Source organism: Ornithorhynchus anatinus, chromosome 8 (genome assembly GCF_004115215.2).
Source record: "Ornithorhynchus anatinus isolate Pmale09 chromosome 8, mOrnAna1.pri.v4, whole genome shotgun sequence".
Lineage (NCBI taxonomy): Eukaryota > Metazoa > Chordata > Mammalia > Monotremata > Ornithorhynchidae > Ornithorhynchus > Ornithorhynchus anatinus.
The window spans coordinates 20,303,770-20,317,092 of record NC_041735.1 but is presented as its reverse complement, the minus strand read 5'-3'; the positions used below and the strand labels follow the sequence as shown (position 1 = coordinate 20,317,092).

Below are 13,323 nucleotides of genomic sequence, written 5' to 3'. Positions count from 1 at the left end.
TAAATGCAGGTCCGACCCCTCCCTCTAGCCCCGTCCCGGCCTCCAGCCGGCTCAGAGGGGGCTCCGGGCGGGCGAGGCGGCTCACCGATGCCGGGGATGATCCGGAAGAGATCGTTAACTTTCTTGTCCACAGCGGTGGTGATGATCTTGACCTGCGGGAAGGCGTAGGCTACAGAATGGACGCCCATCTCGGCCATCAGCAGGGAGAGCAAGAAGATTTTGTCTTCGGGGACATCGTGATCCTAAGAGAGAACATCAAAGAGGGGATCAGGAGGCATCCCCGGTGCTGCTCAGAACTAACCGCAACCTCACACCCACTCTGGGCCCCACTTTCCCCACCTCAGGGCTCCAGCGGGGCTTTGAAGGAAACCAAGGTGCACCTGGTGTGGCTCTGATGGTGCTTACAGTGCCACTGCATAGGTCTCATTTGGCGGGTAGGAGATGAGACTAATATTATTTATTAACTGTGGTCTGCATCTGTTGAGGGCTCGCTATGGGCCAAGCACTGTATCAAAACTTGGAGGTAAATGCAAGATAATCGATCAGTGGTATTTACTGAGTGCTTACTGTGGGCAGAGCACTGTATTAGGTGTTTGGGACGGTGCTCTACCAAGGAGTTGGTAAACCCGTTCCCTGCCCACAGAAAGCTTAAGATAATCAGGTTGGACGCAGTCCCTGTCCCACATGGGCTGAACCCCTATTTTACAGGTGAGGAAACTGAGGCCCAAAGAAGGTAAGTGACTGGTGCAAAGTCCCAAAACAGGCAAGTGGAAGAGTTGGGATTGTAATCTGGAAAAGTGCTCTTTCTACAAAGTCACAGTGACAGAGATTTAGGCTGTAATCTCCTTGTGGGCAAGGAGCGTGTCTACCAACTCTGTTGTACTCTCCAAAGTGTTTAATACACTGCTCTGCACATAGTAAGTGCTCAACAAAGCAGCATGGCCCAGTGGAGACAGCATGGGCCTGGGAGTCAGAGCATCTGTCTTCTAACCCTGCCTCCGCCACTTGTCTTCTGTATGACCTTGGGCAAGTCACTTAACTACTCTGTGCCTCAGTTACCTCACCTGTGAAAGGGGGATGAAGACTGTGAGCCCCATATGGGACAAGGACTATATCCAACCTGATTAGCTTGCACCTACCCCAGAGCTTAGTACAGTACCTGCCACATAGTAAGCGATTAGCAAATACCATTAAAAAAAGAAACGACTGACTGGCTGACTCACTCAGGATCCGCCCTGGCTCACTCAGTCTCCGGAATCTGAGGACTCGGCGCAGAGTCAGTGTTCTCTAAGACATCGTGTAGAGAGCTGCGGTGGCTCCCCTTTGGCTTTCCACCCCACTCTCTTGTCCGAATCTAAACACCAATCGCCCACGTGACTCACCAGCAGCACTCTGACGGCCATCATTGCCGCGGCGCCCGTGGAAACGGTACAGTCCATCAAGATGACGTGATCTTCGCTAATATCCTTAGGGAGCCTCAGGTAGTGAAGCTGGGAAAGCAAAGGCGAAAAGGGGGGTCAGAAGTGGAGCGGTGAAAGGGAGAGGCCTCTGACGGGTGCTGCTCTTCTCTATGAGGCACACCTCAGTGCATTTTCACAGGGAAGAAACCCCAAAGGGATGGGAAAATCTGAACCTAGAATTTCTAATTGGTTGCGTTTTTTTGGATTGTAGAACAATTACAAGCTAATCACACAGAGATGGATGCCTCGTGCCAGCTATCAAAGTCAATTCCTTGGGAAATAAACTCCTTTTTAGTGTCAGCCCTTTGAGGGTGGAGGCTATGACTGTGTGTGCTCTTCCTTGCCTAGTGTACTGTGAGCCTTCATCATCATCAAAGGTATTTACTGAGCACTTACTATGTGCAGAGCACTGTACTAAGTGCTTGAAATAGTACAGTGCAACAGAGTGGGAGACACATTCCCAATCCACCAAGAACTTGGTGAACATGAACAATGATAAGTCTTGACGTAGCCTTTCCTGAGGATTGTGAAGAAGTGATAGGCCCCTAATTACGATAATAAGCTCTTGGTAGGCAGGGAACAATCCTACTCTCCAAAGCGCTTAATACCAGCACACAGTAAGCACTCAAATACCACCGATTCACTGGCTGATTGATTGATCAAATAAGAGCAAGTTTTATGGTGGGCCACCCTGCAATACCCAGGCGAAACTCTTCGCCCCAACAATTTAATCACTACTTTGTGGGTGTGTGGCTCGCATGTGCACAGGTGCGTACACCCAAACCCACAGTCCTTTAGATTTGTCCTCTCCATCCCCCATCAGTCTCCAGGCTTGCATATCCCAAATTCATCCTGAATCTGTTGGGCCACCAGCCCAATTTAGGATTCAGAGCCTCTTGGGCCTGAAGAACCCAGTCAGATTGGGAAGAAGAGTTCCAACTACCTTATCTTCCGGGACTCATGCTCCTCCAAGTCTCCTTTACCTTCTCAATGGCTTAGATAGGGGCCTAGAAAAGAGAGGGCTCCAGCACCAGTAACTTGCCCAGAGTAGACAGTGAGTCTTGGGCACAGACATTCTAAGAGCACCGCTCACATTCTGGATCAGACTTCCTGCAACTCTGACTGGAAAACATTATGAACCATCTTGTGGTTGGAGGTGAGAAACCCAGATCATTAACACAGCCCAAGGTAAGTGTGAGCCTCTCCTTAACCGCTTGGCCCTCACACCCTCAATGGCTCATCTCCTCCTCCCTCTCCCCCTCCTCGGCTGCACCTCTGGCTCTCCTGTGAGCTGATTGGTCTGGATGAGGATGGTGCCAATTCGGACGTCTTTGCACACCGCCCGGAGTGCCGGCTCCATGGTCTCCCCGGCTCTCAGGATGGACACGCCGGTGATCTGTAACACACGGTGCGGGAGAGGAAACAGTAGAGAAGCTGAGGTTCACGGTTCTTACAGCCCTCCCCGAGGGCCGGTGAAGGAACGGTTATCACCCAAATACCTGGAGGGATGGATATCACCAACAGCAATACGTGCTGGGCCTCTACTGTGCGCGGAGCACCGCTCTAGGTCTTTTCAATCTCTACAGAGAGGCTTTCGTTCCCCCGCACTGCAGGCACCTCCACTTACTTGCTTCCCAGCATAAGATCTTCCTTCATAGTCCTGTCCCTGAGGGGTCTTGACGGTGCAGCCCTGGGAAATGCAAAAGTACAAAGGGGGGGAAGGCTTTATCGTCATCATCTTACTCCCTCCTACTTAGATTGAGTCCCATGTGGGACAAGGCCTGTGTCCAATCTGCTGAACTTGTATCTAACCAGCATTTAGAATAGTGCTTGCAACATAGCAATTAACAAGTACCATAATTATCATCATATCGTCATCAACAGAACAGTGTATTTTCTGAGCACCCTAATCAGCATTTGGGAGCACAAGTAGTAAGACAACTGGGTTTGTTGGCCTTTAGGAGCTGACCATCAAATGGGATGCACAGACAAGCTAGGGAAGCAGTGTGACTTAGTGGAAAGAGCATGGGCCAGGGAGTCAGAAGGACCTGGGTTCTAATCCTAGCTACACCAGCTGTCTGCTGTGTGACCTTGGGCATGTCACAACTTCTCTGTGCCTCAATTATCATCTCTAAATTGGGTTTCTAGCCTTCTTCCAATTTAGACTGTGTCCAACCTGATTATCCTGCATCTACCTCAGTGCTTAGAACAGTGCTTGACACAAGGCAAGTACATAACAAATACCATAAAAATAACTACAAATAGTAGGAACTATAAAGGTATAATGGGACGTAAAACATGCATCAGATTGAAATGGCTGAAAAAATGACTATTACGAATAAAAATATACATAGCTCTATAAGTCCCAAGTAATGACCTATATAGGGGTTAAGGGTGAGGTCAAGTTGACGTCACTGGGGTGTTCTGAATCAGGGAAGGTTTCCTGGGCAAGATGGTATTTTAGGAGGGCTTTGAAAGTAGGGAGAGCTGTGGTTTGGTGGATTTAGAGGCTTTGCCTCCAGAATGAGTCTCAAGACCAGGTCATAATGAGGGTGGGAGGTGAATAGGTTTCAGACAAAAGGGACCCCGGCCCCAGCCTCATGGCTAGGAAAAGGAAGCCCTCAGCCAGCCAGGCAGCTTAAGGAGGAAGATTGCCCCACCCAGCAGGAAGCAGAACAAATGGCACACACCTCTCCCCTTCACGGCTGTTCGTAGCTAGGGACGGTTTAAAGCCCGGTGGAGGAATGCCATCTCTCCGGGGGGTCAGGGAGTGGGAAGGTTCCCGAGTTACTTCTGCACCCAGCAGCCTTGGCTAATCCACACAAGGAAGGCTGTCAGGTCTGAGAAATCCTTGGAATGAGAGGTCTATGGGGAATCCTGCTCCCACCAATCCCTTTCTAAGGTGAGTCTATGCCGTAAAGTAAAAAGGTCCTCCCAGAAGGCTGGAAGAACATCCCCCGCCCCCACCACAACACTCCCCACCGCCCCCGCTTTGTAAACCTACCTGGAATGGCAGGAAAGAGAGAGCATGCTCGATGAGTAATCTCATCAGCCTCTTGGAATAGAAAATAAACTCATCTCGACTGGTTTCTTTGTCCCTGGGATGGGAAGCAGATATTAAATGCAATGTGAAAAGATTCAGAGAGGGGATGGAGAGAGGTAGGGGAAACAGTGTCCTCCCCTTCAGAGATGGAAGGATTCTTCTTAGCACTGCCAGTGGGGAAGGATGTTGAAGGCTTTATGCTCTACAGCTAGTGGTCAGCCAGGCTTCCCTGAGCGGGTCCCATCCCTTTCCTCATGGCTCTGGCTTGTCTGACTTGGATAGGGAGACCCCGGGCGGGCGAGTCCAGCTGAATTGTGTGTGTGTGGCAGTGTCCGATAAACGTCTGCTGCAGCAAGATGGAAAATTATGCAGAAGACCAGGGCAGGATCCTGTCTCCCATCTCAGCTTCAATCTATATTGCAAATCATCTGGCCTTTCTATCCCACTTGGAATTTGGCACCTGTAGCCAAGCCTCAAGCCATGTTCCCATCTCTCATGAGGGACTGTTTTCACTGCTACCAGAGAAGAGTTGAGGTTCTCTCAGAGATCCCGCCAGATCAATTAGAGCAGGGTGAGCAAGTTGGGCTGCCACGGGCCAAGCTATTTCAAGGAGTTTCGAGCAGTGGCGAATTTTGGGCTTCTTGAGGAAGCACGTAAAAACGATCCCAGAAGATAGCTGTTCTTGGCATTGGTCTCTATTCTGACTTTCGAGTTTATTTGTCCTGGCCTGGCTACGCCAATGGGACAGAGGTTGCTCCTCCTTTCTTTGGCTCCCAGTTCTGTCGGGAATCCCCTCTCTGGCAGGCTCTGGATGACTTCCTAACCTCTCACTTACCTGATGATGGTGTGCATCCCCCTCACTTGGGGAGTGCTCTTCAGCACGCTAAGTGTCCTTGGGAGAGGATGGCACTGGTGGGCCGAGGCCAGGGCTGCCCTGGAAAACAACACGACATCAATTCTATGCTATGCAAGAGCCTGCTGGTAGCGGGTACTTTCCCAGAGGATACCTGCTCAAAGCCAGGAGCACCAATTGGATGGGAAAGTCCCTCAAGACTTTGGATTCACCCTCCCCAAACTACCCTCCCCAAAGTACCTAGCCCAGCCATATGGATCTTTCAAAGGGCTCAGCAGAGTAACGCCGGGGGATCAGATGGTTGAAATGTGCCTATTCCTTTTAAGGGAGTGGGGAGAGGCAAAACCAAATTTTCTGGCTATTCCTTTCCAAGTATTATCCAAACAAACCCGGTAATTTTCAGCCAGCGAAGCTACTCTTCTGATGGGGCCAGAGCCAGAAGATACAAGTCTCCCATCACTCAAGTTAAACATTCCTGAAATGGAGTCAGCGCTTTCGGAATTAGAATGGGAGTTAGAAAGGAGACACTAATTGGAAATCAACCTGATGAGTTATGGTGTTTACGGAGCACTTATTAAGTGCTAAGTGCTGGGGTAAAACAGGATAATCAAATCTGATTTACTTTATGAGCTTTCAGAAAAATTTGGCATGAAAACTGAGGCCCTAAAGACATTTCCTCCTGGACTCTGGAGTTTGGGAAATCCCACAGCAGTGCAATACACAGGCACTGAGATTCAGGGGGTTAAGCAGGAGTCTGGAAAGGAGGAGTTCAGGGCTTTAATCTTGGCTCTTCTGAAGAGACTTTGGGCAAGTCACTAAATTCCCCAGAACAATAAAATGGGGAGGATAGTATGTAGGATGCTCCTGGAGCTGAAATAGGGAGTAACTCCAGTGTGTTTTGAAATATGTCACATTCTCTGCAGTGAAGGTCCTATAAAAATATTTCATACTGTCAAAGGTTGGGAGTTTCCGGGGGCCGTACACAGGCAAATCACAATGACTCTACCACACCAATCTGCTTTAAAAGGTAACATTGCTGGGCCTGGGAATGTTTCTATCAGGTTTCCATATGGCTGAGTCAAATAGCAACCCTCCCCATTGGAAGAACAGGCAAGGTTAGAACACACTCCAAGGTTAGAGCAGTACCCCAGTTAGTGCACGTGAATAGTGGTATCCCCAAGCAAGAAGAACACATCAACTAGGGGGACTGCTTAGCAAGACATCATCTATTGGGATGGTTAATAAGCATGAGCAAATCAGAATCGGCAGAAAATTAAGCAGGCAGCAAGGGGCGGAGCCGGGGTAAAAACATCTAGTCCAAATTCCCCGTTCTGCTTTGTTGGCTAAACAATAGTAAATCACGCTAGTGCTTACCGCTGACTAGCAAAGCCTTCGTGGCATATCTGAGGGTTTCTGGTTATTTCATTATAATTGCTGGCCATATCAGTTATTTCCAGTCCATGTTTGGCTGATGTTTCAAAAGGGGTCCTCTCACTGCCTTCCTCTCAGAAATCTACAGCTGCATCCGCCTATCCCCATACATGCTCACGGTGGCCGTGACCAGCTACTAAGCCAGAGACTCTCTCTTCCCACTGTTGAAAGGCCTCAGAAGGGTGAAGTCTCCCTTTCCAGCTGTGGACTGGATGCACCAGTGACAGGATTTTAACCGATATAAACGTTCCGAGGACACGGCAGTCTTCAGCAAGGACTGGAAGCTGATGAGCTCCTCCCAGACATTACGGACAGGCTAGATGGAACACGCACATTGGCCTGTGAATGGTCTAATGATTCATTCACAACTGGAAAGCGTGACTCCTGGAAGTCGGCCTTACTGTGTGCATCTCTCGGTAGGAAATAAACAGAACACCTCAGAGCCTCAGCCACTGGCAATCAGGGAAGCAAGCTGCACGTGGTTAGTGAGGAAAAATGGTAGTTTCTAAGCTCTAATCTTTGTCCATTTTTGTTCCCACTCATTGGTAACTTCGGTGCTCCCTTCCTCAATGAGAAGTCTATGCATCAGTAGCTTTTGACAAGTCCAGCTTCTTGTGGGGAGAGACGCATCTACCAACTCTGTTACACTGTACTCTACCAAGTGCTTAGTACAGTGTGCTGCACACAGTAAGCGCTCAATAAATACCACTGATCATTTTCCAAAGCAGAACTCACTAAGTATGTGGCCAGGAGCGATCTGAAGGGAGTGGGTTTCAAAGGAAAAATCAAAGGTGAACTGAGGTTTTAGAATAGCCCATGGCTCCCTGTCACCAAACAAGAGGAAGAAGATTTGTAACACTCCCTACCATTAATATATTGGGCTGCCGAAGCAAGACATCATTAGGAAGCATCACGGCCTAGTGGATAGAGCACGGGCCTGGGAGTCAGAAGGACCTCGGTTCTAATCCCGGCTCCGCCACTTGTCTGCTGGGGGATCCTGGGCAGGTCACTTAATTTCTCCGTGCCTCAGTTATCTGTAAAATGTTGGTATTTGTTAAGCGCTTACTATGTGCCGAGCACTGTTCTAAGCGCTGGGGTAGACATAGGGGAATCAGGTTGTCCCACGTGGGGCTCACAGTCTTAATCCCCATTTTACAGATGAGGGAACTGAGGCACGGAGAAGTTAAGTGACTTACCCACAGTCACACAGCCGACAAGTGGCAGAGCTGGGATTCGAACTCATGAGCCCTGACTCCAAAGCCCGTGCTCTTTCCACTGAGCCACGCTGCTTCTCTAAAATGGGCATTAAGACTGTGAGTCCCATGTGGGACAGGGATGGTATCCAACTGATTAGCTTGTATCTGCCCCAGAGCTTAGAACAGTGTTTGACACATAGTAAGCGCTTAACAAATACCATCATCATCATAATCATTACTGCTCAGCAGTTTTATCAAACAAGCAGCAATTCACAGGTGTTTATTTTGGGGAGAGGGGCAAGGGGAGAGAGGAGGGCAGGAGGGTTTAATGGCATGGGTACTGAAACCCCGGAAGTATGGTATCTCTTTCTCATTCCCCACCTGGTCAGTTTCAACTGTGTGTGGAACTGTTAATGAATTCTAGCCTAAAATGGCAAAAACAGCATTTTGAGAAATTAAAGTCAGAGGCTGGCTCTTTCAGCTATTTGGAAAATAATTTTTTTTTCAGGGAGTAAGGAGGAAAGAAGGACGGGGGACAGTATTAATTTGCCATAGGTGGAATTACTTTGGCTCAAATTTTGTTGAACAGGCAAACGAACACTCTTGTAATTAGATAGGATTAGGGAAACATAAAAGGGTTTCAGTTCATTGCAATGAAGCCGATTGAAAGCGCCAGTACTGAGTCAGTCTCGCGGCTAGACTGCTTCTAAACTGCATCCTAACTGCTTCTAAACAGAGTCCAGCCCGTCCCCTACACTCCTTTCACACAGACCCCGCAGTAAATGTTCCTCTCTGTTAAGTAACGTAGATCACGTTCGCTGGTATTTCTACCCCCTCCAAATTCTGTTGATCATGGATGTAATGAGCAAGCATTAAATCCCCATAGCTCAGAAAGGGGTCAAGCCCCGGCCAGAGACTGTGCTGAACTGCCGACGCTCGAGTTTATGCCTCCAACCACTGACTTTTTCGGATGCAGTATCCAAAAATCAGCTACAAAAGACAGAAGAACCAGAATCATTCTGTCTGGCTTCAGCCCTAATCAAGTCTTGACCTGGCGGTAAGATCTTCCCATTCGGTAAATGACGGCCACCGGAGGGGCATTTGCTGAAATCTCCAGCATGGCTTAGGGTGAGAACTCACTCATGCCAGCCCCTAGGCCAGATTTCCTTTTGTGGGAGCTAAGAAAGAGATACTAGGAGCCATTTTGTATTTGCTTTGGGGGGAACTTTCCAGGGGTCCTGAATTGGTTGGGTGCACAGGCACACACTCTGAAACCAGCATGCAAACAAGCTCTGGAGAGAAACCTCCACCACAAAGCTAACAGAATTAGTATCAAAATAAAAATATTGCAACTTTTTCCTCACATATCCCAGCGTAGCTTCCTCTGCTCGCCAGATTGAAGTTTATGTTCGGGGAGGGAACAAGGCAGGAAACAAAAGGTTTATACATATACATGTATATATATAAAAAAAGAGGACAAAAAGAAAGAAAGCAATTTAGTTAAAGTGGAGGCGAGGGGGACACTACCCGGCAGGCATTATCTCTAGTCAGTAACATGCAACAGACCCAAAGCTGAGGCCACAGTCCTCTGCAGTGGGTTTTCCATTTGAGCCTTTGCTTGCTTCGCAGATGGTTTAAAATGTACAGTTCAATCTAGACTCTCTGGATCCTGGAAAACCCCACAGTGCATTCTATCCAACTTGAAGACACTTGAATCAGATGTACCTTGACAACATCATATATTTTCTTCCTCTGGTTCGGTTAATATGTACACAGTAGGTCTTCACCCTCGAAGACTGTAGAATTCACCAATTTGGGGGGCGGGGGGAAGAGAGGTGAGTGTATGTGTGTTTGTGACAGTGTGTGACTATGTGTGAGGCAGAAAAAAATGTGTCATACCAAGCCCAGTATCATCACCACGGGAGAATCGAATGCCCTACAGACACCTTTTGAGGAGTTGAGACAGGAAGGAGGCTTGCCCCGCTCAGGGCTTGCTAAGGTATTAACGTAGGAGTCCTCTTAAAGTGTTCAGGATGCTGCCGATACTCTAAATGGGAGGAACCCGAGGTCTTAGTTGCCGGTTCCGTTCTGGGAGCCGGGCGACAGGCAATCTAGGGCAAGTTTGGGGAGATCACCGGGAGGGAACTCTGCACAAGCCCAGAAGGCTGTGGCAGAACAATACCACCTGTCCTTGGAGCGAGTCTGATCTGCCTCTCCTCAAGACCTCAAGTCTCCAGGTCTAACTGCAAACCAGACCCAGAGACCACACGAATGTGTCCTGCCCATGGCCTCAACCGTGAACCCAACCCGACTAGCCGACTCCGAGGGGCCCCGTGGCGCCCTTTGTCCAACGGGCGCTGCTCATAGGGGAACTGCAGGAGCGCCTCCCATCATGATAGTCACGCTTCCTGTGTCTGAAGCAGGTACGCTGGGCTTCCTGCCACCACTTCCTTGTGGCTGACCAACGAATGGAAAATTCAACAGGCCGCTTTGAGGCGTTTTCTAAAGGTCTAAACTTTGGAAACTATTTTTTCTTTTGCAGAACAAAAGCTTCAAAAGGAAACAAAGAAAAAGTAAAATAAAATCAGAAGGGTGACCGATTCTCAGAAAGGGCCGTGCAGAGGTGTCAGCTCTTTGCTGTACATGCGATTTTACAGGAAGCAGACCAGAGGCATAGAGCTATGCAGAAGCAACGAGGACCAAATGAAGTTGAGGCATTTCAAACACGTAGCTTGCTTTAACGGTTGACATTTCAACCATTAAACCGCACTATGAATGTGAATTTCAATGTCTAGAAGACAACTCATATCTAGGGCAGGCCGAAGAATAAGGCGTTCGGCTCAGCAGATCATCCACTGGCCAGCCGATTCCGGGCCGTGAGTTCGGATACCGGTCTTACCACAAGTAACTTGCTGGGTTTTCCAGAGAAGGTCAGTTGAGCCTCAATCTCCTTTACCGTAAAATAGGGATACTGCTCCTGACATATTCTAGTCGTAAGGATTACGAATACTGGTGCAAAAATAAGGGGCTATTTTAGCACTACAAAATACATACAAAGCAGAAGGAAGGAGAGTATTTTTCTGGAAATAATATGGATTTCCTAGGGTTTTATTGCTACCACTGAGAGAACTGATGTAATTCAAAGCTTTAAGACTCGAGCAAATCCCAAAGCCGTGGAACTTCTTCCACCTGTATTCAAGGAAGTGGTCCTATCTATTTGGCTCAGGAATTCCTGGGAATCATCTACAGTTCCCAGATGAAGAAACAACCCCTGGAAAGATTCAATATATTGTCACAATCAACTACATAGCCCAGTCACGTGTAAGTCTGTTAATCAGCCTACAAATATGGGTCCTCAGCAACTCTGAGTTTCTAATCTATTCTTAAATTACATACTTATTATACTTACGTTTCCTAGGAAAATAAGTGACATTTGTAACCAACAGACACATAGTGGGTAGCACGCCTGTGTTGCCTTTCTTTAAGCTAAAGCAACCTACACTTTTCATATTTGTTTCAATGGTTTACAAAACAGGGCTCTCCCACTAACAGTATCATTTCAGTCTTTATCTGCTAACTGGACTTTTGGTCATCAGTCTTCTGTTTCTTAGAAACTGTAAGGGTGAGTTAATTTGAAGGATTGGAGCAAAGGGGGATCGTCAATAAAACTCGGAAGAGCTTTGACAGACCCAGTCGAATCCCGGTCCTTTGATTTCAGTTACTTTAGTGTCATTTATGAGGGACCACCAAATCGTCTATCAAAATGCAGAGAAAGAACTGACATTCCCCTGGGAAACAATGGAAGTTGTTTGTGAAATGAAGATGACCAAAAATCTTTGCATTGCAATACCCGAGTTATTTTGGTGACTACTACTTAAGAGTGACCATTTTTGCAAATGGTATCATATATCCTCTTTGGATCTCATCTTCTCAATATTAGTTTTAACTAAATAAAGAGGTGGCTTATTTTTCTTTTGACTCCCCGCAAAATGTGAGAGAGGTAAAACCCATAATCCCTCCCAATGAACCTGCATTTTATTATCCTGTGAAACTTGGGTATCACTTTACTGAGCCAAATTTTCATCACAAGGTCTTAGAATCGTGTGAGGCCATAGACAAAGTCAGGGTTTGACCACCTTCATGGAGCACTATAGGTTGCTGAAGACCTGTTTTCCTGAGTCCTGTGAATGCCGGTTCCCTAATTGTGGACGGACAGAGCCTCTTTAAAAACCTGTCTCACCGGGCTACTACGCGACAAGCTGAATAGATTTCAGGAAGATGACTTAATTTAACTTTATGGGTTTTTTTGCCCTGATTGGCACTCAGCGCCAACCGAAGGGAAAAATGATTTTCACGCTGACAAGAACTTTGCAATAAATTATGTCTGCTCTTAAGAAAGTCATTTCATTCCAGAGAGGAAGGATTTGGCTGACAAAACTAGTCATTAAGCAAGGGAAAAACAAATTCCAAAAAAATTCAACAAAGTCATTCTTAAGGGAAAAAACCCCACCAACTAGTGGAGTTCAGGACCACAATTTCTTATCTCTGAAGTAGCAAATCTGGATTGGGAAGATATATATTTTTGGCTTTTAAAATTTTATAAAGCTAAATATCTTTGGGCAAAATCATTACCCAATCAAGACCACACCTGTTATACCAGTGAAGCGACATATCCACTATCTAATATGTGTCCAGTTAACAAAGCACTACATTTCCTGCTCCACTAGAGATGAGGGAACTCTACCAATTTTAGTGCTGAGCGTAGACAGAATTCAAGAGAATGAAGTTTAAGCCTGAGTTAGGCTTTGGCCACCAATAGTGTGTCTCAAGCCAGGTATTGGAAATGCCTTATTCCTTGCAGACAGGACAGGGTTAGAAGAATCTTACCTGACACTGAGTTCACGCTGTGGCAGCAACACAGAAAGACACAATGCAATTGGGGTTACGCATCATCATCAGCAATTAAGGAATCAATTTTTTAAAGGCAGGGAAAAACTCGATTGAACTTCACGGCAATCACATTCAGGCAATGTTCATCTCCCGATCCACCCACCAACCACAAAGGAACCACAAAGGAAGGTTTGTTTGATTCTCATTTGCTCAGTGCGGGTGTCCTTAAAAGCAAAGCATCTTGTATGGTGTATGATCTGCAAAGTGTTTTACAAAAAAATGTCAAGGGAAGCGGCTGGGAAGAATTGACTTGTTTTTCTGAGTCCTTTTCTGGACATGGCCACCCTGCTCGCATGTCACCGGAAGTGATACTTGGGTAATCGGACTTCTTAGACCTAGCAGCTACTGTCCTTTAGCATTGCTTCTGATGTGACTGAGGATTAATCTCTA

The 13,323-nt window shown here is 47.2% G+C and overlaps 1 protein-coding gene across 5 annotated transcripts in view; it reads right to left on the bottom strand.

Moving 5' to 3' along the window:
- Window positions 1–13,323, bottom strand: part of UCKL1 (uridine-cytidine kinase 1 like 1) — a 44,616-nt gene that overhangs the window by 1,052 nt on the left and 30,241 nt on the right. For 3 of the 5 annotated variants that reach the window (XM_029070519.2, XM_007668765.3, XM_029070521.2), the window contains 7 exons: window positions 9,348–9,367; window positions 5,339–5,437; window positions 4,465–4,558; window positions 3,088–3,150; window positions 2,734–2,856; window positions 1,383–1,490; window positions 86–242 (listed from right to left, as the gene is read on the bottom strand). In XM_029070519.2, coding sequence (XP_028926352.1) covers window positions 86–242; window positions 1,383–1,490; window positions 2,734–2,856; window positions 3,088–3,150; window positions 4,465–4,558; window positions 5,339–5,437; window positions 9,348–9,367 — 664 coding nt within the window. Of the gene's footprint in view, window positions 1–85; window positions 243–1,382; window positions 1,491–2,733; window positions 2,857–3,087; window positions 3,151–4,464; window positions 4,559–5,338; window positions 5,438–9,347; window positions 9,368–12,870; window positions 12,888–13,323 lie in introns of all 5 variants that reach the window. The other 2 variants (XM_029070520.2, XM_001507771.4) reach the window with 1 other exon arrangement.